General features: G+C 45.1%; 1 protein-coding gene across 1 annotated transcript; it reads right to left on the reverse strand.

The window, feature by feature from the left end:
• Window positions 1-1,165: 1,165 nt before the first annotated feature.
• Window positions 1,166-23,707, reverse strand: LOC121000609 (lanosterol 14-alpha demethylase). Its single transcript, XM_040431152.1, has 11 exons — window positions 23,555-23,707; window positions 22,960-23,127; window positions 21,140-21,238; window positions 20,357-20,533; window positions 18,462-18,588; window positions 14,209-14,383; window positions 12,880-12,999; window positions 12,053-12,248; window positions 11,878-11,973; window positions 11,618-11,786; window positions 1,166-1,526 (listed from the first exon to the last, which is right to left on the reverse strand). Exons 2-11 carry the CDS (start codon window positions 23,119-23,121, stop codon window positions 1,348-1,350), a joined length of 1,500 nt encoding a protein of 499 aa, XP_040287086.1. The 5' UTR covers window positions 23,122-23,127; window positions 23,555-23,707; the 3' UTR covers window positions 1,166-1,347.
• Between the last annotated feature and the right edge of the window lie 2,364 nt (window positions 23,708-26,071).

Consider the following 26,071-nt stretch of genomic DNA (forward strand, 5'->3'; position numbering starts at 1 on the left):
ATAGGACCTGTGGTGAGCATTAAGTACAGTTACAGGACCTTTGATGACGTCACTCCGGTCATCACATGGTACGTCACATGATCTTTTACCATGGTGATGGATCATGTGATGACCAGAGTGACGTCATCAAAGGTCCTGGAATGAATGCTCACCACAGGTCCTGTTCAGCACAGAAGGAGACAGACGAGATGCCGGCAGCGCCAGCAAGTGGATTAAAGTGAGTTAAATTATTTATTTATTTTTTTAACCCCTCCAGCGCTAGTTTACTATGCATTCTGTATTTAGAATGCTATTATTTTCCCTTATAACCATGTTATAAGGGAAAATAATTCAATCTACAGAACACCGATCCCAAGCCCGAACTTCTGTGAAGAAGTTCGGGTTTGGGTACCAAACATGCGCGATTTTTCTCACGCGAGTGCAAAACGCATTACAATGTTTTGCACTCGCGCGGAAAAATCGCGGGTGTTCCCGTAACGCACCCGCACATTTTCCCGCAACGCCCGTGTGAAAGGGGCCTAAGGCTATCGAGTGTCTGCACTGCTCCCATACCACAGTGCATTATATCACAACTTTCTGAAAAGGGAATATGGTGAGGCGGCGGGCACGGCCCATTTGTCATCTTTTATGCCAGTTTTCTAGGAATCTACAGCATCCACGAACTGCCGTAGATTTCACTTTAGGCGCATGGACTGCCGTAGGATGCGCCTCCCTATAAATTAGGAGTGTCCTCTGGGAGTGCAGGGGATGTCAAGACAAGCACAGCACATGACTATCTTGATAAATCTCCCCAAAATTGTCAAATACAGTTGGTACATGGCCTGTACATTGGTACAATCTGAGCCAACCTTCTGCTTAGGTCTCATGCAATATGCGGGCACTGACTTTGTGCTCATCGCATCAGGGATGTGGACCTCTTCACTTGAATGGGCCTGCAATCCGGAAGGTGCGATGTGGAATGGAGGCACGGAAGCACTGCAGAGTTGAATGGGTCTGGATCCGTCACGGCAGCCACACGGATAGGGCCTGTGGATTGGGGACTGCAAATTGCGGTCCCCATTGCACGGAACGGCCAAGCAATGGCAATGAGGCCTTAGTAAATCTCCCCCATTACTTTATAATCCGGGAATATTCTGTTCGGTCCGGAGAAGGAATCCGCTTCACATGACGCTAATTACACATTATTTAATGCCGCTTATTTACAACTGGTCTGGACATACAAAAGGAAAAAAACTCAGGATTTACACATTAAAATGTAACATTCATTGTATAAAACATATACAGCGAAGATTACACCTGGAACCCCCCACCCCCAGTAATGTACAATGGTGTGAGAAATCAGCCTCGTCACACTGTCCTTCTCTTATATCGGATGATGGGGTTGTTGGGGGTATGGATCATAGTCGTGTAATTGATTGTAGGGAAGTATCCGTCCACGAGGTCAAATTCATACAGACGCAGCATGGTGGACCAAATGGTTTTAATCTGAACGTAGGCAAAATTTTCACCGATGCAACGATGGCGGCCTGGAAATGAGAAAAAAACAAGTGATGTCATCCCGATTACATTATATGTCTGCTTGTATCCTAGGGGCCATTGCTTAACTAACAATCACGCTAAGGCCTCATGCACACGGACGGGTTTTTTTGCGGTCCGCAAAATGGATTTCCGTTGTTCAGTGATCCGTGACCGTTTTTTCTTCCGTGGGTCTTCCTTGATTTTTGGAGGATCCACGGACATGAAAAAAAAAGTAATTTTGGTGTCCGCCTGGCCTTGCGGAGCCAAACGGATCCGTCCTGACTTACAATGCAAGTCAATGGGGACGGATCCGTTTGACGTTGACACAATATGGTGCAATTGCAAACGGATCCGTCCCCCATTGACTTTCAATGTAAAGTCAGGAGTTAATATACCATCGGATTGGAGAAAACTCAGATCCTATGGTATATTTTAACTTGAAGCGTCCCCATCACCATGGGAACGCCTCTATGTTAGAATATACCATCAGATTTGAGTTACATCGTGAAACTCAGATCCGACAGTATATTCTAACACAGAGGCCTTCTCATAGTGATGGGGACGCGTCAAGTTAGAATATACTAAGAACTTTGTACATGACTGCCCCCTGCTGCCTGGCAGCACCCGATCTCTTACAGGGGGCTGTGATCCGCACAATTAACCCCTTAGGTGCCGCAACCCCCTCCCCTGTATTTAACTTATTGGTGGCCAGTGCGGCCTCCCCTCTCCCCCCCCCCCCCCTATTTAAAATCGCCTTCCCCCATCATTGGTGGCCAGTGCGGCCTCCCCCCCCTTCTAATTAAAATCACCTTCCCCCATCATTGGTGGCAGCGGAGTTCCGATCGGAGTCCCAGTTTAATCGCTGGGGCTCCGATCAGTAACCATGGCAACCAGGACGCTACTGCAGTCCTGGTTGCCATGGTTACTTAGCAATTTTAGAAGCATTATACTTACCTTCGCTGTCTGTGACCGGCCGGGCGCTCCTCCTACTGGTAAGTGAAAGGTCTGTGCGGCGCATTGCCTATAGCACAGACCTGTCACTTACCAATAGGAGGAGCGCCGGCCGGACACAGACATCGCAGGTAAGTATAATGCTTAAAAAAATTGCAGTAGCGTCCTGGTTGCCATGGTTACCGATCGGAGCCCCAGCGTTTAAACTGGGACTCCGATCGGAACTCTCCGCTGCAACCAATGATGGGGGAAGGCGATTTTAATTAGGAAGGGGGAGAGGGGAGGCCGCACTGGCCACCAATGATGGGGGGGGGGTGATTTTAATTAGGGGGGGGGGAGAGGGGAGGCCGCACTGGCCACCAATGATGGGGGGGTGAATTTAATTAGGGGGGGGGGGGGGGAGAGGTGAGGCCGCACTGGCCACCAATGAGTTAAATACAGGGGAGGGGGGGGTGCCCCCTCCTGCCTGGCAGCACCTGATCTCTTACAGGGGGCTATGATACGCACAATTAACCCCTCAGGTGTGGCACCTGAGGGGTTAATTGTGCGGATCACAGCCCCCTGTAAGAGATCGGGTGCTGCCAGGCAGCAGGGGGCAGTCATGTACACAGTTCTCAGTATATTCTAACTTTAAGCGTCCCCATCACTATGGGAACGCCTCTGTGTTAGAATATACTGTCGGATCTGAGTTTTCACGAAGTGAAAACTCAGCTCTGAAAAAGCTTTTATGCAGACGGATCTGCGGATCCGTCTGTGTGAAAGTAGCCTATGGCCACGGACCACGGACGCGGATGCCAATCTTGTGTGCATCCGTGTTTTTTCACGGACCCATTGACTTGAATGGGTCCGTGAACCGTTGTCCGTCAAAAAAATAGGACAGGTCATATTTTTTTGACGGACAGGAAACACGGATCACGGCCGCGGATGAACAACGGTGCATTTTCCGAGTTTTCAACGGACCCATTGAAAGTCAATGGGTCCGCAGAAAATCACGGAAAACGGAACAACGGCCACGGATGCACACAACGGTCGTGTGCATGAGGCCTAAGTCATATGTTTTTATTGCTCCTGAACTGACTCATGGTAGCCTAAGGCTACTTTCACACTTGCGGCAGAGAGATCCGGCAAGCAGTTCCGTCGTCGGCAAAACGTATGCCAACTGATGGCATTTGTAAGACTGATCAGGATCCTGATCAGTCTTAAAAATGCATTAAAATGCTGGATCCGTCTTTCCGGTGTCATCCGGCAAGACGGATCCTGCATTTACTTTTTTCACCTTTTTTTTGGTCTGTGCATGCGCAGACCGGAAGGACGGATCCGGCATTCCGGTATTCTGAATGCACTAATACATTCCTATGGAAAAAAATGCCGGCATTCAGGCAAGTCTTCCGTTTTTTCCGCCAGAGATAAAACCGTAACATGCTACGGTTTTCTCTTTTGCCTGAGCAGTCAAAATGACTGAACTGAAGACGTCCTGATGCATCCTGAACGGATCGCTCTCCATTCAGAATGCATGGGGATAAAACTGATCAGTTCTTTTCCGGTATAAAGCCCCTGTGACGGAACTCAGTGCCGGAAAAGAAAAACGCTACTGTGAAAGTACCCTAAGCTAGTCTCCTATCCATCTGCTTCATTCTCAGAGGCACAGGCTGCTGCTCTGGGCTTCTGTGCTTTACACTGCAGCATTGATTGTTCCTATTGGCTGTCTTGTAGAAGCAAAATCTTATAACAAGGACAAAGTAATAAACTATGAGCAGCTAAACTGCTAGTGAGAGATTTTCCGTCACTACTGCACAGGAAATAAACCATTGGCTGTTTTGTGGTCCGCAACTCATGGATACCGGCCGTGTGCTTTCCGCAAATTACGGAACGGTTGACCCCTAATAAAAACAGTCCTATTCTTGTCCATAATGCAGACAAGAATGGGACATATTGTATTTTATTTATTTTTTTTGACCCCCATTGACCTGAAACTGTGGATCGGATGCGGACAAAAAAGACATTTGTGTGCATGAGCCCTTATGGTATAACTACATGACGTGGTCATGTCATAGTTGCACTGGCAATACCATGCGGCCATTAACAATACAGTGCGGACATAATTAGTTTAACCACTTCACGACCTCCGCAGTATATGTATGGCGGGAGTCGCATCTTTAAACATGGCGCCCACTTGCGAGTGCAGCGGGCACCATAGCTTCAAACAGCAGAGACCCACGGCGAATGTATGTGATCAGCCATAAGGCTGGGTGCACACATTTCACTCCTCAGATGCCATGGTCAAATATGTTTCACAGCATCTGAGCAATCTGGAAGCGGGAGCCGAGTGCTCCTGCTCCTGTAACAGCATTCCCGGGGAACGGGGAACCTCTTTTAGGCCTCCTGCACACGTCGTTTTTTTTTTTCCCCGTTTACTGGCCGTTTTTTGTGTTCCGTATACGGAACCATTCATTTCAATGGAGCAACACTAGGAGATGTCGCGCTCATCCACAGGAAGCCCGGACCTCGCCCTGAACCTTAGGCGCACAACGGATCCCAATAAAAAGAAAGACGGTCCAGCTTCACTGAAAAATACTTGAGGCTTTATTTGATCCCGTGCAGATAAAAACCAACATACAGCAATGCAGAAAATCGACCGGTTTCGGATCACTATAGATGTGGATCCTTAGTCATGATGTGCATCAGTGGGAGGTGAAGTCGAGACTAAATAGTGAACCACTGAGAACAGGTGATCACAATCAGGTACAGGACACACCTCCTGATGACATCCTCCACAGAAAAAATGCATAACAATTACAACATGCCAAAAAAGACATAGAAAGTAAGATAAAATTTACAAAGTGCAATAAAAAAGAAATAAAAATATTAGTAATGTAGAATAGTATCATGACGCCTGTTCAATCCTGACGGTATCCGTGAGCCTAATTTGAAAATCCAAAAGCACTCACGATTGAGCAACTTTTTCTTGTGATCACCGCCTCTGCTTGGTCTGTTAACCCTCTCCACTCCTTGTACTGACATGCTATCTGTATTACCATTATGAACCGCAGCGAAATGCAAGCTTGCGGCGGAAACATTTTTTACTTTAGCATGGGGTACATCAGAGATATGACGGCAAATTCGAACTTTTAAGCAGTTTGATGTGCACCCGACGTACTGTAGATTACACAGAGAACATGTGATGCAATATACCACGTATGTGGTGTTGCAATTAATGTATTGCTGAATAGTGTGAGTAGTGTGATTGCTTGTAGACAGAATATGCGGGCCCATTCTCATATGTGAGCAACATGTGCATTTTTTATGTCCACATTTAAAATTACCTATGTGTCTCAGCCAGGTAGGCTGGGACCCAGGTTTATCCTGGTAAAGAGAGGGGCTCACCATATTGGCTAAAGTAGCAGCACGTCGGGCAACACATTTTACACCGCTTTTTACAACATCACCCCAAACTTGGTCATATTTGAGAAGATGAAAATGTCTTTTGACAATGTTACATATTTGTGAGTATTCACAGCTATAACTCGTGGAAAAAATCACTTGCTTCTCTTTATGACCAAGTTTGGGCTTATTGTTTGGGAAAATTAGATTGTCCCGAGACATAGTGGAGACCATATTTTTGGATCGGTTTAAAAGTCTGCTGGGATAATTCCTCGCTAGGAGACGGGTGGTAACAGTATTCATTTCTTCAATACGGGTTTCACTAGAGGAGCAATTGCGCAAAGCGCGAATATATTCACCCCTGGGGATGTTGTGGACAGTGTGTGCAGGATGACAGGATCCCGCATGCAGGATGGTATTTCCTGCGGTTACTTTTCTATACGTGCGACTCTGTACACGGCCAACCCCCACGTCCCCCACCAAACACAAATCCAAAAAGGATATTAGGGTCTTGTGCGAATTAAGAGAAAAACGTAAGTTACAATTATTGGCATTGAGAAAGGATCCGAATGATGGTACGGCCGCCACATCGCCCGACCAATACCAACTAAGCTAAAATGCAGCATTCTTCACTTAAAGCTATTGACGATTGCCAAGATAGATTGCTAAAAATGAATACTATATTTGATGTGGATAACAAAGATACGCAGGATACTCTGAATCTGAAGATCCAAATGCTATCCTTGGAAAAACTGCTCACCAAGGAGATGAGAACCTGGTGGGATCTTACAAGCCTAACCAAATATTTGGACAAACAGATGATACCGCGCGGCTTGCGCCTACGAAAAATACCTACTACCGTCTACTCTGATGACTTCACTAACAAGTGGCAACTCATTTTATCTGACTGTTCATTTAAACTTATGGAACTTATTATTTCTTATGAGGAACAATCACTATCCACTTTGCGTGAGGAAATTAAGGTTACACAGGAATTGATAACCCCTCTGGCTAATACCGAGACATTCATAGAACTGGATCAGAAACTCCAAAAGAGTTTAAATACAATGGAGGACAGTTTGACTCACATCAAACAAGAAAAATACAACCGTGACTTGCAGGATTATAGGTCTAATAATGTGTACAATTGGACTTATACGCGTACCTATACACCTCGCTCTATTATGAAACGACGTCAGTACCATAAAAAGAATAGAGGTAACAAAGTGGCTTTTAGTTCCACTGACGCTGAATCCTCTGATTCCGCCCCAGAATCATCTGTGTTCTCCTCTGCTAATCATTCGGGCACTGCACATGACACTAATCCCAATACAAATGCTATTATAAGGCCGGCAAAAAACGCCGTGCAGGGCGGAAGCATGCAAGGAGGAGGTCGCTATCCGTCACGCCACAGAAAGACTTAAACAACATTCAAGTTATTAACCTATCAGCTAAGGTCTTCTCACAATTGCAAATTAATGTACTTGCCAAAGGTTTATCTTTTTCTCCCACAGTGCACTTTGATGTATATCGCACCTTACTTGATGTCAACCGTTTTGCACGCAATCTTACCATTAAAAAGCACTTTTCTGATATAGATAATGTTGGTATAGGTTCTGCAGAGGTTGATACAACTCAGTCAAATTTTTCTGTTGATCAGATGTCTTTTTTTTCCTTCCAGGAATTATCACACATTGCCTCTATGCAGACTATGCGTTTTCTCTCTGGGATTGATCCAGAGCCGCAGGTGCATAGTGACTTTGCGAATAATTTTCGCACCTATAACAGAGATTTTTATCCCATTCAGTCACGCACCCCCGCTCTTGATCAATTCCAGGATAATGTAGAACGTGATTTGGTTGAACTTGATAGGGTGTTTCAGAGCAGGGATACAAATGACAGTAAAAATAATCTTATGGCCAGTGAACGCAGAGCGTTAAAAGAATTGAAAAGTATGTCTGACATAATTGTGAGAAAGGCTGATAAGGGGGGAGCGGTGGTTATCCTGGATAGACTCGTGTATGCTGCACAAAATGAGCTTATGCTCTCTGATTCCGCCACTTATACCGAGTTGAAACAGGAGCCCACCGCTTCTTTTCAAACCCTTTTGAGGAGTATCTTGGAGGAGGGACTGGATAGTGGATACTTGGACCAAAAACAATTTGACTATATTTTTGTCTCTTATCCAGTGGTCCCCATCTTCCATTCCCTCCCCAAGATACATAAAGAGGGATTCCCCCCTCCTATGCGCCCTATAGTTTCGGGTATTGGGTCTTTTTCAGAGAATCTGTCATCTTGGGTGGACAGTATGCTGCAGCCACTGGTACAGTGTATTCCTGGTTTTCTGCGGGACACTGCTTCAGTCTTACAGGCCTTCCATTCCTTTCAGTGGTCCTCTGATCTTTCTTGGATCTCTGCTGATGTCGCTTCTCTGTACACGGCTATCCCCCAGGATCTCGCCATTATCTACTTGGGTTGGTTTTTGAGTCTTTATTCCAACTTCTCATTACCCTTTAGAGATTTCCTCTGCAAAGTTGTATTATTTCTTATGCAGCACAATTATTTTATGTTTAATGGGAGTTTTTTTCTCCAATGCAGAGGAGTCTCTATGGGGGCCCGTTTCTCACCATCGCTTGCAAACATTTATATGGCATGGTGGGAACACCTTTTTCTTTTCTCTGATTCCAACCCATGGAGTGGGTCCGTCCGGTGGTACGGTCGCTACATCGATGACCTGCTCTTTGTTTGGTCGGGCGATGTGGCGGCCGTACCATCATTCGGATCCTTTCTCAATGCCAATAATTGTAACTTACGTTTTTCTCTTAATTCGCACAAGACCCTAATATCCTTTTTGGATTTGTGTTTGGTGGGGGACGTGGGGGTTGGCCGTGTACAGAGTCGCACGTATAGAAAAGTAACCGCAGGAAATACCATCCTGCATGCGGGATCCTGTCATCCTGCACACACTGTCCACAACATCCCCAGGGGTGAATATATTCGCGCTTTGCGCAATTGCTCCTCTAGTGAAACCCGTATTGAAGAAATGAATACTGTTACCACCCGTCTCCTAGCGAGGAATTATCCCAGCAGACTTTTAAACCGATCCAAAAATATGGTCTCCACTATGTCTCGGGACAATCTAATTTTCCCAAACAATAAGCCCAAACTTGGTCATAAAGAGAAGCAAGTGATTTTTTCCACGAGTTATAGCTGTGAATACTCACAAATATGTAACATTGTCAAAAGACATTTTCATCTTCTCAAATATGACCAAGTTTGGGGTGATGTTGTAAAAAGCGGTGTAAAATGTGTTGCCCGACGTGCTGCTACTTTAGCCAATATGGTGAGCCCCTCTCTTTACCAGGATAAACCTGGGTCCCAGCCTACCTGGCTGAGACACATAGGTAATTTTAAATGTGGACATAAAAAATGCACATGTTGCTCACATATGAGAATGGGCCCGCATATTCTGTCTACAAGCAATCACACTACTCACACTATTCAGCAATACATTAATTGCAACACCACATACGTGGTATATTGCATCACATGTTCTCTGTGTAATCTACAGTACGTCGGGTGCACATCAAACTGCTTAAAAGTTCGAATTTGCCGTCATATCTCTGATGTACCCCATGCTAAAGTAAAAAATGTTTCCGCCGCAAGCTTGCATTTCGCTGCGGTTCATAATGGTAATACAGATAGCATGTCAGTACAAGGAGTGGAGAGGGTTAACAGACCAAGCAGAGGCGGTGATCACAAGAAAAAGTTGCTCAATCGTGAGTGCTTTTGGATTTTCAAATTAGGCTCACGGATACCGTCAGGATTGAACAGGCGTCATGATACTATTCTACATTACTAATATTTTTATTTCTTTTTTATTGCACTTTGTAAATTTTATCTTACTTTCTATGTCTTTTTTGGCATGTTGTAATTGTTATGCATTTTTTCTGTGGAGGATGTCATCAGGAGGTGTGTCCTGTACCTGATTGTGATCACCTGTTCTCAGTGGTTCACTATTTAGTCTCGACTTCACCTCCCACTGATGCACATCATGACTAAGGATCCACATCTATAGTGATCCGAAACCGGTCGATTTTCTGCATTGCTGTATGTTGGTTTTTATCTGCACGGGATCAAATAAAGCCTCAAGTATTTTTCAGTGAAGCTGGACCGTCTTTCTTTTTATTGGGATTCATTTCAATGGTTCTGCAAAAAAAACTGAATGTACTCCGTATGCATTCCGTTTCCGTATTTCCGTTCTAAGATAGAACATGTCCTATTATTGCCCGCAAATTACGTTCCGTGGCTCCATTCAAGTCAATGGGTCCGCAAAAAAACGGAACACATACGGAAATGCATCCGTATGTCTTCCGTTTCTGTTCTTTGCGGAACCATCTATTGAAAATGTTACGCCCAGCCCAATTTTATCTATGTAATTACTGTATATGCCATACGGAAACACAACGGAAACAAAAAACGGAACAACGGATCCGTGAAAAACAGACCGCAAAACACTGAAAAAGCCATACGGTCGTGTGCAGGAGGCCTTATGCTGCTCTAATAGCCCGAAGCCTCAAGCAGTCTTTAGAGTGTATTAGAGGAATATACCAATACAGGCCACTAGGTGGCAGCACTGTAATGTTATATTGAAAATTAGTGTTCAGTGATGGCTATATAGCCATTAATGAACACAATGGGCAATCTAATGATTGCCAATTATAGTCACCCAGGGTGAATTAACAAAAGTAAAAAAAATATAAAAAAAAATAAAAAGGTTTTAAAAATATAAAAGTTCAAATCACCCGCCTTTTCCCAAAATCAAAATACTTAAATCACCGCCTGTAAAAACACCTGTACTATAAAAATATAACAATATTAATCCCATACGGAAAATGTTGTAATGAAAAAAAAACGGCCAATTTGCCATTTTTCCCCCAAAAAAATTATAAAAAAGTGATCAAAAAGTTGCACACACTTCAATATGGCGTCACTGAAAAGTACAGAACGCACAGCAAAAAATGAGTCCTCACAAAGGGTCAGAATATGGCGAGGGGAAAAAATTAAATTTTCTAAGGTTTTTAATTTATATACCAGTATTTTTTTTCAGTATTAAAATGCAAGAGGGGTATCGTTGTAATCTTACTGACCTGGAGAATAAAGTTAACAGGTCAATTTTACGATATAGTGAACGCCGTAAAAAACAAACAAAAAAAAACTGTGGAAGAATTTTTTATTTTTTTTCCAATTCTACCTGATTTGGATTTTTTTTTCCCGCTTCCCATACATTGTATGCAACCGTAAATGGTGCCATTAGAAATTACAACTTAAGCCCTAATAAGGCTATGTGAATGGAAAAATAAAAAGTTATGACTCTGGGAAGACAGGGAGGTATAAACGAAAATGCAAAAACTGAAAATCGCCTGGTCCTAGCCCGCTGTGGGTTGTACGGCTGCGTGGCCGTGTCACAACCATCTGAACCCTTAGGGCTTGTGTACAATCTATGAGCCAGCAGTTTGGACCTGTAATCAGGGTGCCGTCTTCATGATGCTTCTCGGGTAGAAGAACTTCTATGATGGTGCATATCACATCAGCCGGGACCAGGGATCCCTTTTATGGAGATAGGTGCAGAGCCCATATTTATAAGAACACCCCTTTAAGTAAGACTTCCGATGCCAGTCATGGGGGTCCTATGACTATGATGTGAAAACCCCTTAAAATCGATAATTTAGCTAAAAATTACATTTTATATTCAATGTATTCTTACCTGCTCCAAAAGGTACATAGGCGAACTTCTCCCCCGCTGCAGGGTTTTCATGGAGGTATCGATCAGGTTTGAAATCCGTGTTCTGCACCCAGGTATCCTTCAGCCGGTGATTGACCGTGGGAGACACGCACACCTGATGTCCGGGCGGGATATTGTATCCTGCAACCATCTGAGCAGAAGGAAAAAGCGACAATCACTCTTCACCATCACCACCATGAAGAATACAACTGCTGGCAGCTCGCACCGCCCTGAGCACTGACCTGTGGGGTCCTCGCCATTCTCATCATTGTCATGATAGGGGGTCTCAGCCTCAGCGTCTCCTTGATGCAGCGATCCAGGACTTGCAGGTCCTTGAGCTGCGAACAGACGACTGGTTAATAAGATGAGACAATTGGCAGTGTCTGCCTCGTGATTGTCGGGCAGCGAGACCCTCACCTGGTCATATTTCAGGGGTGGCAAGTCCTCGCCGCACACGGCTTTCTGCTCTGCAAAACATTGATCTTGGATAGACTTGTTTTTCGCCAGGAAGAAGCCCATCCAGGCGCTGGTGGTGGAGGATGTGTGTTGTCCTGCCAGGAGCAGCCCGATGAGCATCCCCGCAATCTCGTCATCAGTCAGAGGGGTGCCGTCCCTACAAAGGAGAACAGGACATCAGTCATAATTCAGCTGCATTATTCACACCGTCAGAGGCTTATTGCAGCAGTTTGTGCCCCAGAGCTGCTCTTCTTCTTACTATTACATGGGACAGGACATTGCAACCATAGTTGGCCATTTTGCAGACTGTGGACAACGGTGTTTGGTCATCAGTATTAACAGACACTTTCTGCTTTCTCCTGTCATCATTAAAGTGGTTCTCAACGACTACAAAAAGATGGTTACATTCTTCCAAAAACCGCTCCACACCTGTCCACAGGTTGCATGTGGTATTAAAACTCAGCCCCATTCACGTCAATGGAGCCGAGCTGCAATGCCACACACAACCTGTGGACATGTGTGGCGCTGTTTTTGAGAGAAAGCAGCCATCTTTTTGTAGTCCTGGAAAACGCCATCAAGTCTACTTATTGAGTGTTACTCCCTGTGATGTCCACATGCACACTGGGGGAAAGTCATGCACTCTGTACATTACAATGGTTTCCAACGGTTGTGAAACTACAACTCTCACCATGTCACTGTCAGGACATGTGGTTAGGGGTCATTTGGTCACAGGTTGGAGACAACTGCTGCACACAGTAAGAAGAGAGGTCACACATCAGAGGACATACTTGTAGGTGGCATCAATCAGGGTTTGCAGCATGTCGTCTTCCTGGTCCTGGGACTGTCTGCGTTTCTGGATCACCTGGTAGAAAATGTTCTTGATCTCTCTGTGCGCTCTGTCTCTGCGTCTGCAAAGAAGACACGACTTCAGCGCAAGTCTCACATGTATGACGCCATCACAGTATAAAGAGGTGCCTAAAGGTCGCACCAGAATGCCGCGTGCCCATGAGCGGCCGCAACTCTTACTCCAGTAAGGCCAATTTACAGAGAAAATCCACCTTAACCCCTTCGGGACCAGGACAATTTTGGTAACTCTTTTCAAATTTTATTTCCTCGGGCCATAACATTTTTATTTTTGCATCAACATAGAAGGGCTAGTTTTATGCAGGATGAGTTGTACTTACACTGGCAGCCTTTAAAGGGGTTTCCAAGATTTTGATATTGACAGCCTATCCTCAGGATCCGCTGTGTGACGAGGTTGCGGCGCTCCGGTGAGCGTTGCGGCCTCCTCGCAGCTTACCAAGCACAGCGCTGTACATTGGACAGCAGCCCAGGTCCATTCACTTAGTGGGACCGATGAACATGGCCTTGGAAGAGGCAACAGAGCTCACTGGAGGCACCGATCCCCGTCCCCCAGGATCAGACATTTATAACCTGTTCAGGGGATAGGCAGTCAATATTACAATTTTGGAAAACCCCTTTAAAGGGAATCAGTCTCCATAATTCTGGACGATTATCTGCACTAACACATGAGTAGTACTGCACGTAAGGAGGCCAGTTCAACCGCTGTCAGCATCCAAAGCTGCGCTGAAATACACAGTCCGGACTGCTGTGCTAACATAATGGAGAGGACTCCTGAGCGCATGTACAGCAGTCCTGACAGTGTAGTTTTTAAAGCGGGGATATAGCGGCCAGTAGGAAGATAAGAAAATAGTGATCTGGACTCCTAATCTGCAGTACTACCCATATATTACTGCAGATAATAGTGCATGATCGTGGTGACAGATTCCACTTGTTCCATGTAATGTACTCCAAGACTATAAACAAAAAATAATCCGTGGCATAAAAAAAAATTGAATTCAGAATTTTGGGGGGAGGGGATTACCGCGTTTACCATGCGGTGAGAACGCCATTACATCCTCATTCACCAATTTTACAGATATGTTTTATTACTTATAAAAAAAATTAGACTGACTCCCATAACTTCTTTATGTCTTTGTGGACGGAGCTGTGGGAGGGCAGTTTTGGATCATATTTTATAACCTTTTTTTTTTTAGGTACATTTATTTCGCTCATTACTGCTCAGATGCCGTATGTTTGCAGTATTTTAACGATACCTGAAACTTGGTAAAGGCAGCCACCCTGGAAGAAGCCAGGCCGCATGTGTGAAGCCGCCATCAAGGTCCGCGTAGAGCTGCGCCACTTTTTCATCTAACAAGCTGCGGATCTCCCTCCCATGTAGGCAGAGGCTGGCGGTCAGAATGATCAGCTCCGACAGGGCCTCAAACAGGTCTAAAGTGAGACAGCACATTGTATAGTATCCATCACACACCAGTCCAGATGATGATACTTAAAGAGGACCTCTCACCACAAAATGCTTTGGAATCTGCAGGCAGCATATTATAGAGCAGATTGATATATAGTCTGGTGGCAAAAGGTTCAGTAAAAGGTAAATCTGCATTATTTCTGACTTCAACTGTACACAGGGGAGGTGTTATCAGTGACTGACAGCTATCTCTGTATACACACTTGTCATCGCAATTCATGCGATTCTCATCTTCTTTGTGCGGTGCCGAATCAATTAGAAGTATAAGTATGTGGACACCATACTGCTTTCATAATGAGACCAGACACAAAGTTGGTTCCATGAAAGCATCTTCTCATCCCCCCTGAGCCATGGTAGAAGAGAGCTTCATTCACGTTACATTGACTTAAATCGCAGACATGACATCACAAAAGGGGTGTTCCTTAAGAAGAGACTATTGGCTCCTTAACCTGATAGGAGTGGTTTCAGCAACTTCAACTCTGACTTCATAGGTAGATTTGAAAACTGCAACCTAATCCCCCCCCCTCCCCTATTGACTATAATGCACACGTGGCTCATACATCTGGTTTGCGGCCATCTAGTGGACAAAAATGTGTACTACAGAATGTTCACATTATGTGTATAGAGGAATAAATCCTCTCTCTCACACACTTACACAGAGAATGCCATCAATCACTGATAACACCTCCCCATGTTCAGCTATCAGTCACAGACAGATATCGCTGTATACACACACACAGGGAATACAATTAATCACTGATAACACCTCCCTGTGTACAGCTATCAGTGACTGACAGCTATCTCTGTATACACACTTACACAGAGAATGCTATTAATCACTGATAACACCTCCCCATGTACAGCTATCACTGACAGACAGCTATCTCTGTATAAACACTTACACAGAGAATGCTATCAATCACTAATAACACCTCCCTGTGTACAATGAAGTTAGAAAAATCAGAGATTTAAATGTATAGAATACAAGTTTTACTAATTCTTTTCCCATAAAATTATAGATTAATTGCTCAGCTTTTCCTGCCCTATAACATGCTGTGTGCAGATTGCACTGTGTTTTGGGTGACGTGTCCTCTTTAAAGGAGATGTCCAGCACTCAACACCATTGTAGATATAGGAGTAGTCTACATAATCTTATGCAATACATCTTTAGAGTTGCATTCACAATTCTGCAAGTGTTAGAGCTGAAACCTCCATCTCCCAATATTCCCAGCTGGCTCAATATTTGCAGAACTTGCTCTGGTGATTTGCATTTTGCTTCTTTGCACCTGGCAATGTTAAAAGGGTTGTCTCATCTTGCTGTTACTAAGGCTAGCTGAGATTAAGGCCTCTTTCACACGAGCGTGACGGATTAGGTCTGCATGCGTTCAGTGAAACTCGCACCATTTTGCAAGCAAGTTCAGTCAGTTTTGTCTGCGATTGCGTCCAGTTTTTCCCGCGCGAGTGCAATACGTTTTGATGCGTTTTTCACGTGTGTGATAAAAAAAACTGAAGAGATGTTTACAAACAACATCTCTTATCAACCATCAGTGAAAAACGCATTGCATCAGCACCTGCTTCCGGATGCAATGCGTTTTTTCACTAAAGCCCCATTCACTTCTATGGGGCCAGGGCTGCGTGAAAAACGCAGAATATAGAACGTGCTGCGTTTTTCAGGCAACGCAGAACTGATGTGTGAAAAAAAAAAAAACGCTCATGTACACAGACCCATGGAAATGAATGGGTCAGGATTCAGTGCGGGTGCTATGCATTGTACCCGAGCGGAAAACTCGCTTGTGTGAAAGGGGCCCAAGACCTGTCCACCAGGCGAACGGGAAACAGCAGAGTAGTGCACAGGAGATAGGCAGTTAGTGCTGACCCGCTCTGGAGGACAGGTCTTAAGCCTCTTTCACGCGGGCGTTGCGGGAAAATGTGCAGGTGCGTTGCGGGAACACCCGCGATTTTTCCGCAACGCATTGTAATGCGTTTTGCACTCGCGTGAGAAAAATTGCGCATGTTTGGTACCCAAACCCGAACTTCTTCACAGAAGTTCGGGCTTGGATCGGTGTTCTGTAGATTGCTATTATTTTCCCTTATAACCATGTTATAAGGGAAAATAATACATTCTGAATACAGAATGCATAGTAAAACAGCGCTGGAGGGGTTAAAAAAAAAAAATATATATATAATTTAACTCACCTTAGTCCACTTGATCGCGTAGCCGGCATCTCCTCCTGTCTCCTTTGTTGAATTCGACCTGTGGTGAGCATTCATTATAGGTCAAGGACCTTTGATGACGTCACTCTGGTCATCACATGGTACGTCACATGATCTTTTACCATGGTGATTCACCATGGTAAAAGATCATGTGACGTACCATGTGATGACCGGAGTGACGTCATCAAAGGTCCTTGACCTATAATGAATGCTCACCACAGGTCGAATTCAACAAAGGAGACAGGAGGAGATGCCGGCTACGCGATCAAGTGGACTAAGGTGAGTTAAATTATTTTTTTTATTTTTTTTTAACCCCTCCAGGGCTGTTTTACTATGCATTCTGTATTCAGAATGCTATTATTTTCCCTTATAACCATGTTATAAGGGGAAATAATAAAGATCGGGTCTCCATCCCGATCGTCTCCTAGCAACCGTGCGTGAAAATCGCACCGCATCCGCACTTGCTTGCGGATGCTTTCGATTTTCACGCAACCCCATTCACTTCTATGGGGCCTGCGTTGCGTGAATATAGAGCATGCTGTGATTTTCACGCAACGCACAAGTGATGCGTGAAAATCACCGCTCATGTGAACAGCCCCATGGAAATTAATGGGTCAGTATTCAGTGCGGGTGCAATGCGTTCACCTCACGCATCGCATCCGCGCGGAATACTCGCCCGTGTGAAAAGGGCCTTAGTCTCACCTTGCCTTAGCAACAGCAAGGAGAGAAAACCCCTTTAGGCTAGGTCTACACGATGACATTTGTCGCGCGACACATAGGGCACAACTACACTGCAACATTAATGTCGTGCGACAATTTTTATAATGGTAGTCTATGGTGTCGCACTGAGACATGCTGCATGTTGGAAAAATCCATCTTGAATGGGTTTTTTTTGCGACTGTCGTGTCGCAGTGCGACACCATAGACTACCATTATAAAAATTGTTGCGTGACAAATGTCGTTGTGTAGACCTAGCCTTACAGAGGACCTCTCCCCTCTCCTGACATGTGTTGTAGTAACTACTTGCATTTCCCATGTAATAACAATTCTGGAGCATCTGTTCTTATGGATGTATGTTGTGCCATTCCTGTATTATTTTTACTAGAAGTTATGAATGAATTTCTAGCAGTCTGCAGTAATGGTACAGATGAGGGTTACCAGTTGGGGGTGATAACACCCAGCAGTACCTTCACTTTATTTGTAAACTTCTAGCAGGAATAATACAGGAATGGCACAGCATAGAGTCATAAGAATAGATGTTCCAGAATTGTCATTACATGGGGGATGCAAGTAGTTACTAAAACAGACATATCAGGAGAGGGGACAGGACCTCTTTAAGTAATCTGATGTAGAAAGAAATAATGGGGAGTGCAGCTCTGGAGGATAACACAGGATGTAACTCAGGATCAGTACAGGATAAGTAATGTAATGTCTGTACACAGTGACTGCACCAGCACAATAGTGAGTGCAGCTCTGGAGTATAATACAGGATGTAACTCAGGATCAGTACAGGATAAGTAATGTCTGTACACAGTGACTCCACCAGCAGGATAGTGAGTGCAGCTCTGGAGTATAACATGGGATCTGACCATCCAAGACCTTAGTTATCATACTGACAGGAGAGGTTATTAACTTCCATACTGATATCACGAAACACTGACATCTGATTGGGCAGAATAAATATGGGATCAGGCAGAGCGTACAAAATACTTATTGTTCAGATTAGCTGAGGGAGACAAAAATGAAGGTGGATCTGCCCCATGTATAAACCCAGGAGACTCATCTAATGGAGTGTGTCACCATAGGACAGTATACATGAATCTTCCTTACTTCCAACCCCGCTATCTCCCCAGCGCTTTAAGTAGTCCACGGTCTCCTCCTCAATCATCCTCACATGGTTTTTGAAATGTGCAATGTTCAGACCGGTCTTGAACATTTTCTTCTGTTCCAAAAAGATCTACGGAAGAAACAAATGGAAATAAAAGATAATAAGCCTGTAGTGTGTATGTGCCGCATGTACAGTACAGACCAAAAGTTTGGACACACCTTCTCATTCAAAGAGTTTTCTTTATTTTCATGACTATGAAAATTGTAGATTCACACTGAAGGCATCAAAACTATGAATTAACACATGTGGAATTATATACATAACAAACAAGTGTGAAACAACTGAAAATATGTCATATTCTAGGTTCTTCAAAGTAGCCACCTTTTGCTTTGATTACTGCTTTGCACACTCTTGGCATTCTCTTGATGAGCTTCAAGAGGTAGTCCCCTGAAATGGTCTTCACTTCACAGGTGTGCCCTGTCAGGTTTAATAAGTGGGATTTCTTGCCTTATAAATGGGGTTGGGACCATCAGTGGCGTTGAGGAGAAGTCAGGTGGATACACAGCTGATAGTCCTACTGAATAGACTGTTAGAATTTGTATTATGGCAAGAAAAAAGCAGCTAAGTAAAGAAAAACGAGTGGCCATCATTACTTTAAGAAATGAAGGTCAGTCAGTCAGCCGAAAAATTGGGAAAACTTTGAAAGTAAGGGCTATTTGACCATGAAGGAGAGTGATGGGGTGCTGCGCCAGATGACCTGGCCTCCACAGTCACCGGACCTGAACCCAATCGAGATGGTTTGGGGTGAGCTGGACCGCAGAGTGAAGGCAAAAGGGCCAACAAGTGCTAAGCATCTCTGGGAACTCCTTCAAGACTGTTGGAAGACCATTTCAGGGGACTACCTCTTGAAGCTCATCAAGAGAATGCCAAGAGTGTGCAAAGCAGTAATCAAAGCAAAAGGTGGCTACTTTGAAGAACCTAGAATATGACATATTTTCAGTTGTTTCACACTTGTTTGTTATGTATATAATTCCACATGTGTTAATTCATAGTTTTGATGCCTTCATAGTCATGAAAATAAAGAAAACTCTTTGAATGAGAAGGTGTGTCCAAACTTTGGTCTGTACTGTACATCTGCCTGTACGTGGTCAGACAACTGATGTCATCAGGCAGGTGGCTGCCTCTAGTTGCAATGCATGCCTACGTGACATGTCAGCGATATTTTTCTTCAGGAATGACTCGCGTCCAAAAGACACCCTAAAATGGTCACACAACATCAGCAGGTCACAGAGAAAGATCACACATTAAGGTCATGGAGCCCGCAAAGATGAACGGAGCGGCTGCGCAGAGAGGTTCTTAAAGGTGGGACAGTCTTGTCAGGTCCCCCATCTATCTAAAGAACAGGGCACTGAATGGAGAGGTGGCCTCGCATGCATGGCTCTAGGGTGGTCGCACATGTGCAGCTCTCTCCATTCACTGCCATGGGCGCTCAGCTATTTTCAGAACAGACAGAGCTGCGCATGCGCAGCGACAACTCCATACGCTGCGGTCGCAAGGCGGGTTAACAGCTTGCGCATATATAATGCCACCGATGTACAGATTGGAGTATCCCTTTAAGTTGACATCCTACTGTCCAGTATTTGATTCCGTCCTGCTCTACGTACTCTTGGTTTGGCACGCGGCTGCCCGATCTGTGCGTGGCCCGTTGCAGATCGTTGCGCCCTCTATGATGCCACCATGTGGAGAGTATATGACTGTGTGCATGACTTGAGTCAGCACTGGCCGCTGCCGAAACGACCAAACCCTCTGACCGCAAAGCGAATTCACGTGGCCGTGCCGCCATCTTGCGCTGGTCTCATGTCGCATAAAACAGAAAACAAACAGAAATGCTAAATACCGGGTTGGGGACATCGTAGGCGACTCCCTTGCCGAATACGGGGGTGGTGAGGCGGGAGTACACGTCCTCCGCGTTCAGGTCGTCGTTCTTGCTGTTGAAGAGCAGCGCGGCGGCGTCGCTGCCGACCAAGTAGGTGAAGGTTTTGCCCACCATGGTGAAGCTGAAGACGGGTCCGTACTGAAAAAAAGAGAAAGACGTCTGTGAGGGAGCGGTGCGCCTGCTCAGGGTTATATGTCGCCCCTCCACGCTGTATACCGATATATCAAGGTTAACCCCTTAGTAACCACAGCCCAACCCGAAGTCATCCTAACTGGAGGACTCCCCTCCATAACATTTATATACCCTGCTTTATTTTTTTCCCCTCAGGAACAGCGCCACTCCGAGTCTGGTATTGCAGCTCGGCCCCTTCCACACCATGAGCTGTAAACTATTTTTTACGACATAATTACAATGAACTTTTCTCTGAGGTAAAAAAATATAAATAAAATTCAATTTTAATAGAAACTGACAGGGGAAAAAAAAATAAAAAATCGGAACGTGATTAGTAGAAAAATCCTGTATAGCATGACGTGTCTATACGATATGGTGTGATCCCATGGAGGTCTATTACACGGAGGAGCCGACCACACGCCATATTATTCTCAGGATGCAGTCATTATATGGAGGCCGTGGCCTGTGATACAGGGATCATCTGGTTAACCATTAATGGATGTAATATAAATGTCATGGCCGCATGACCCCGAGGCATAGATAACGTACACGCGTCCGCCGCCTCGCACTTACCTTCTCATAGGCCCGTTCTAGAAATTCAATTGGACTCTTCCCGAAGGAGATGGCGTGCCCCAGGAAAGGAATGGAGGACGAGATGTACGGAGGATACTTCTGTGGAGAAAAGCATTTCCAGGTTTCGAGAGGCCTCCATTTTTAGCTATAGATGTTATAGAAGATTTATCAGAACTGGTGTAATGGAAAACTGACGTAGTTGCCCATAGCAACCAATCAGATTCCGGCTTTCATCTTCCCGAGCTCCTCTTGAAAATGAAAGGTGGAATCTGATTGGTTGCTAGGGGCAACTACGCCAGTTCTGATAAATCTCCCCCATAATGTCATAGAAACATAGAAACATAGAATGTGTCGGCAGATAAGAACCATTTGGCCCATCTAGTCTGCCCAATGTCTGTCCAGAATTTCCTAAGAAGGGTCCGGCTATTCCAGAAACAGTTGCCACCCTTGTCTAGGGGGATGTGCCTGGTATTGCAGCTCAGCTCTGTTGAAATTAATAAGGCTGACCTGCAATACCAAGCGCAGACCACAGTAAAGGGGTGGCGCTGTTTCTATGAAAAAAAGAAAAAGGCTTTTTTTTCTAAGCCTGGACGACCCATTTCAACCCATTTTTATGCAAATGAGAAGACACAATTTCTATTAATACATTTGTGGATGCAACTTTTACTTCTACAGTTACTGCTGCAGATGTTCCACCTGCAAACACTCCGGAAAATCTTCGGTGTATCCTTCCTGTGTGTACACACCCTTAGGGTCCATTCACACATCCGTAGTGCATTGCGGATCCGCAAATTGCAATACACCCGGTCGTCACCCCCCATAGAAATGCCTATTCTTGTGCGCAATTGTGGAAAGAATAGGACATGTTCTATTTTTTTTCAGAGCCGTGTAGTGGAGGATCGGCGGCGTGCTCCGGAAATGCGGAGAGCACATAGTGTGCTCTACGCATCCATTCCGTCCCCATAGAGAATGAATAGGTCTGCACCCGTTCCGCACAATTGCAGAACGGATTCGGACCCATTTGCGGACGTGTGAATGGAGCCTTAGGGGGTTGAAGCTTGAAGCCATAAATCCTGTCTCGTCACTTTTAGGCAGGAGTCGATGGAAGTAAGAGACAAGGCTCATCTATGGCTCTAGCTGCGCCCCACACTGAAGCGCTGATTGACTATTGCGTTTAAAGGGCATCTGTCAGCAGATTTGTCCCTATGACACTGGCTGACCTGTTACATGTGCACTTGGCAGCTGAAGGAATCTGTGTTGGTCCCATGTTCATATGTGCCCCCCGCATTGCTGAGAAAAATGATGTTGATATATGCAAATGAGGCTCTAGGAGCAACGGGGGCGTTTCCATTACACCTAGAGGCTCCGCTCTCTCTGCAACTGCCTCGCCCCCTCCACTTCGATTGACAGTGCAGGCAGTGTAACTGTGATCACACCTCGACCTGTCAATCAAAATGCAAAGGGGGAGGCAGTTGTAGAGAGAGCAGAGCCTCTAGGTGTAACGGTAACGCCCCCGTGGCTCCTAGAGGTACATTTGCATATATTAAAACATAATTTTTCTCAGCAATGCGGCCACATATGAACATGGAACCAACACAGATGTCTTCAGCTGCCAAGCGCACATGTAACAGATCAGCCAGTATCATAGGGACAAATCTGCGGACAGATGCCCTTTAAACACAAGTTCACCCAAAAAATCCAGTGCAAATCAGAGGGGTAATAAAAGTACAGTGCGGGTTCGCAAGATGGATCCGCACAAAATAAACCCGTCATCCGTCAACACACACCAATTGTGACGGCTGCCGCTGCCGCGCACTTACCAGGTTGTCGGTGTCGATGGTGTGCAGGTGTTTGAAGGCCAGTTTGGACAGATAGGCGATGGTGAGGAGGAAGGCCCAGGGCAGAAGCACTTTGGAGGTTAAGCTGTCCCCTACCGCCTCCTCTAGCAGGGCGCCCCCTGCCTGCCACAGATTCACCAACATGGCTGCCTGGAAGATAAGAAAGAAACGACATACATGACCACAGAGAACGGCAGGTAACACCCAACACCCCAGCCTGTCGACGGGGCTGTCACCCAGCTTTCCAGGGACCCCGAATGACGCATGGACCAGTACGCTGTGGGAAAGCAACACAGACGGACAGAAGACGCCGCTCAGGATCTAAGGGAGACAGTCCAAGGCGATCCGACAGACGCACGCACCAGGTGTGAACAAGCCCTAAAGCAAACTGACCCCCATCATGTGCATCACTACCGTGCATATATATAATATAGTAGTATCTATATGGTTGCACCAGAAATTCAAATTTGCACCCACAATATTGGAGCCCAGGGCGGTATACCAGCCTCTAGATGACGTCACTACTCTAGTGTACAGAATATATAGCAGTGACTGCATAGATGAAGGTCCCCAGTACCTGATGCTGTGAGCCGTCCGCCCGCTGCTCCTGCACTCACTGGGAGGGAGAGCTCAGGTTTTTGCAGCAAAATGACAGAGGGCGGGAGTGGGCGTGGCTTAGTGACAATCCGATATCACAGTAGTCTCCACCTCCTTTCAGGTCTAGCGAGACCCTTCAGTTGCACCGGGGGTCTGCCGGTGATGTGCACTGACAATAAGGGGGGTAACCAGGAAGGGGGGGACCCAACAAAGCGCAGTATAGGGGCTAGCAATGCTTTAGATGGGCGAGGCCAACGTGTTTAGTGGGCGGAGCCAGATGCCGGCAGCCCTGTGCAGTTTCTGAATGCTGCGCTCCGATTGGCTGGCAGCGGCTGAACTGATGTCTGACTATGTGACGTCACGAGCAGCTAAGTCGCTGGTCAATGTGGAGCGGAGACGTCAGTGTCAGCCTGTGAGGCGGCGCGGGGCGGACGTGCGGGGAGTGGCTCCGGCTGGCGCCTCCTACAGGGGGATAACAGGAGGAATACGTCATGTGACGTTATCGGTTTTTATGGTCTTATAGTGTATTCTATCAGTCACTAGAGCGCCCCCACACACACTGTATAGGGATAGAAAGCTGAGGTCACAAAGTCTATGTCATTTCGGGTTCATGCACACAAACATATTTTTTTCCGTTCTGTTTTTTTACAGGTCCGTATGTGGAACCATTCACTTCAATGGGTCTTAAAAAAAAACGGAAATTACTCCGTGTGCATTCCGCTTTTGTATGTCCGCACGTCTGTTCCGCAAAAGAAAAAAAGAACATGTCCTATTCTTATCCGCTTTGCAGACAAGGACAGGCATCGTTACAATGGATCCGCAAAATACATACGGTCGTGTGCATGAGCCTTTATAGTAGAGGGAAAATGAGTCTCAGCTGCTTCAGAACTTCTAACCGGTTCATGACCAGGCTATTTACCAGCCCCCTTCCTGACTGCGCTCATTTCCATTTTAATTTTTTTTATATTTTTTTATATATATATATATATTTAGCATCTTTGAAAGCCATAACTTTTTTTTTTTTTACATTCATTTATGTAAATAATTTTTGCACTTCATTTTTTGTGATACATACGGCATTATTTTTACTCAATTTTTTATAACCAGGAAAATATAATAATAATCTTTATTCATATATCGCCACTAGGGATGAGCGAATCGACCTTGGATTAAACTTCCGAAGTTGATTTGCATACAACTTTGAATACTGTAGGGAGCGAGCGCTCTGTACAGTATCAGAATGTATTGGCTCCGATGAGACGAAGTTATTACTTCGCGAAGTCTTGTGAGACTTCGGGTAATAACTTCATAAATTAATTTCTACTGTAAAAAACCTTTTCCCGAACTCGGGTTTAGTTCCAAGGTACCACTTGGAAATGAACCCGAGTTCGGGAAAAGGTTTTTACCAGTAGAAATTAATTTATGAAGTTATTACCCGAAGTCTCACGGATGTTTCATCCGAAGTCGTTTCGCTCATCCCTAATCGTGGCGCTTAACCTCTTCCCCAGCGCTTAACAATTCAATAATAAATTCAATTAAAAAAAATATAAAAAAGGGAAAACTATTGTTTTTCACTTAAAAAAATAAAAGCACAATGTGCAACAATTTTTTTTTTTATTGTTCCCTTTCCATAACGGGCATTTTGATGTATGGGTTATGGTGGCCTGGGGGCAGTCCTAGAAGCGGCAGTACAGCAGGTGGTGGCGTTTGTTTGTTTACATTTTTTTATTATTATGTCTTGATTTCTTATTAGTATTTTACACTTTGTGTCCCTCGTGAGTTTATTTTTTATAATATCACCAATAGCTTCTTCTCCCTACGTTCCTATCCTACCAATAACCAATAGCTTATTACCCTAATTACCCTAAGATTTCTGCCTATAACATAAAGCAGAAAGACAATACACTAAGCTTTATGCCAGAAGCCAGGTGTGCAAGCCAAGAACCTAGCCATAAGACAGGTACAGTCAGCATACCTTGCAATGGCAGCCTTGTGCACAATGAGACGTGTAAGACCAGCTCTCTATCCAGAAGGACCTGAGAGCCAGTAAGCCTCACAGTTGCCTGGATGGGGTGGTCCTCTGGACCTCAGACTGGGCTGGAGGTTCTCCTTTCAACAATGTCTTTGAGTGGCCCAGCCAGAGCCCTGACTGGAACCCAATTTAATATCTCTGGAGAGACCTGAAATTGGCTGTCTACCGACAGTCCCCATCCAACCTGACAGAGCCTGAGAGGGTCTGCAGAGAAGAATGGCAGAAAATGCCCCCTATAGTGCCCCCAGTAGTTAAAGTGCTCCACTGTAGTGCCCCTGCCCTGTATTGCCTCAGTAGTTATAATCACCCCTGTAGTACCCCAGAACTATAGTGCACCATTGTGAAAAAAATAAAAATAAATCAAATACCTCCCTGCTGATCCCCACCGCCATCTGTGATGGCAACAAACAGACCTCTTCCAGCCCGTGTTGTGGCACTGGCGGTGACAATGACATCATTGTGCTG

This window comes from Bufo bufo, chromosome 5 (assembly GCF_905171765.1).
Source record: "Bufo bufo chromosome 5, aBufBuf1.1, whole genome shotgun sequence".
NCBI lineage: Eukaryota > Metazoa > Chordata > Amphibia > Anura > Bufonidae > Bufo > Bufo bufo.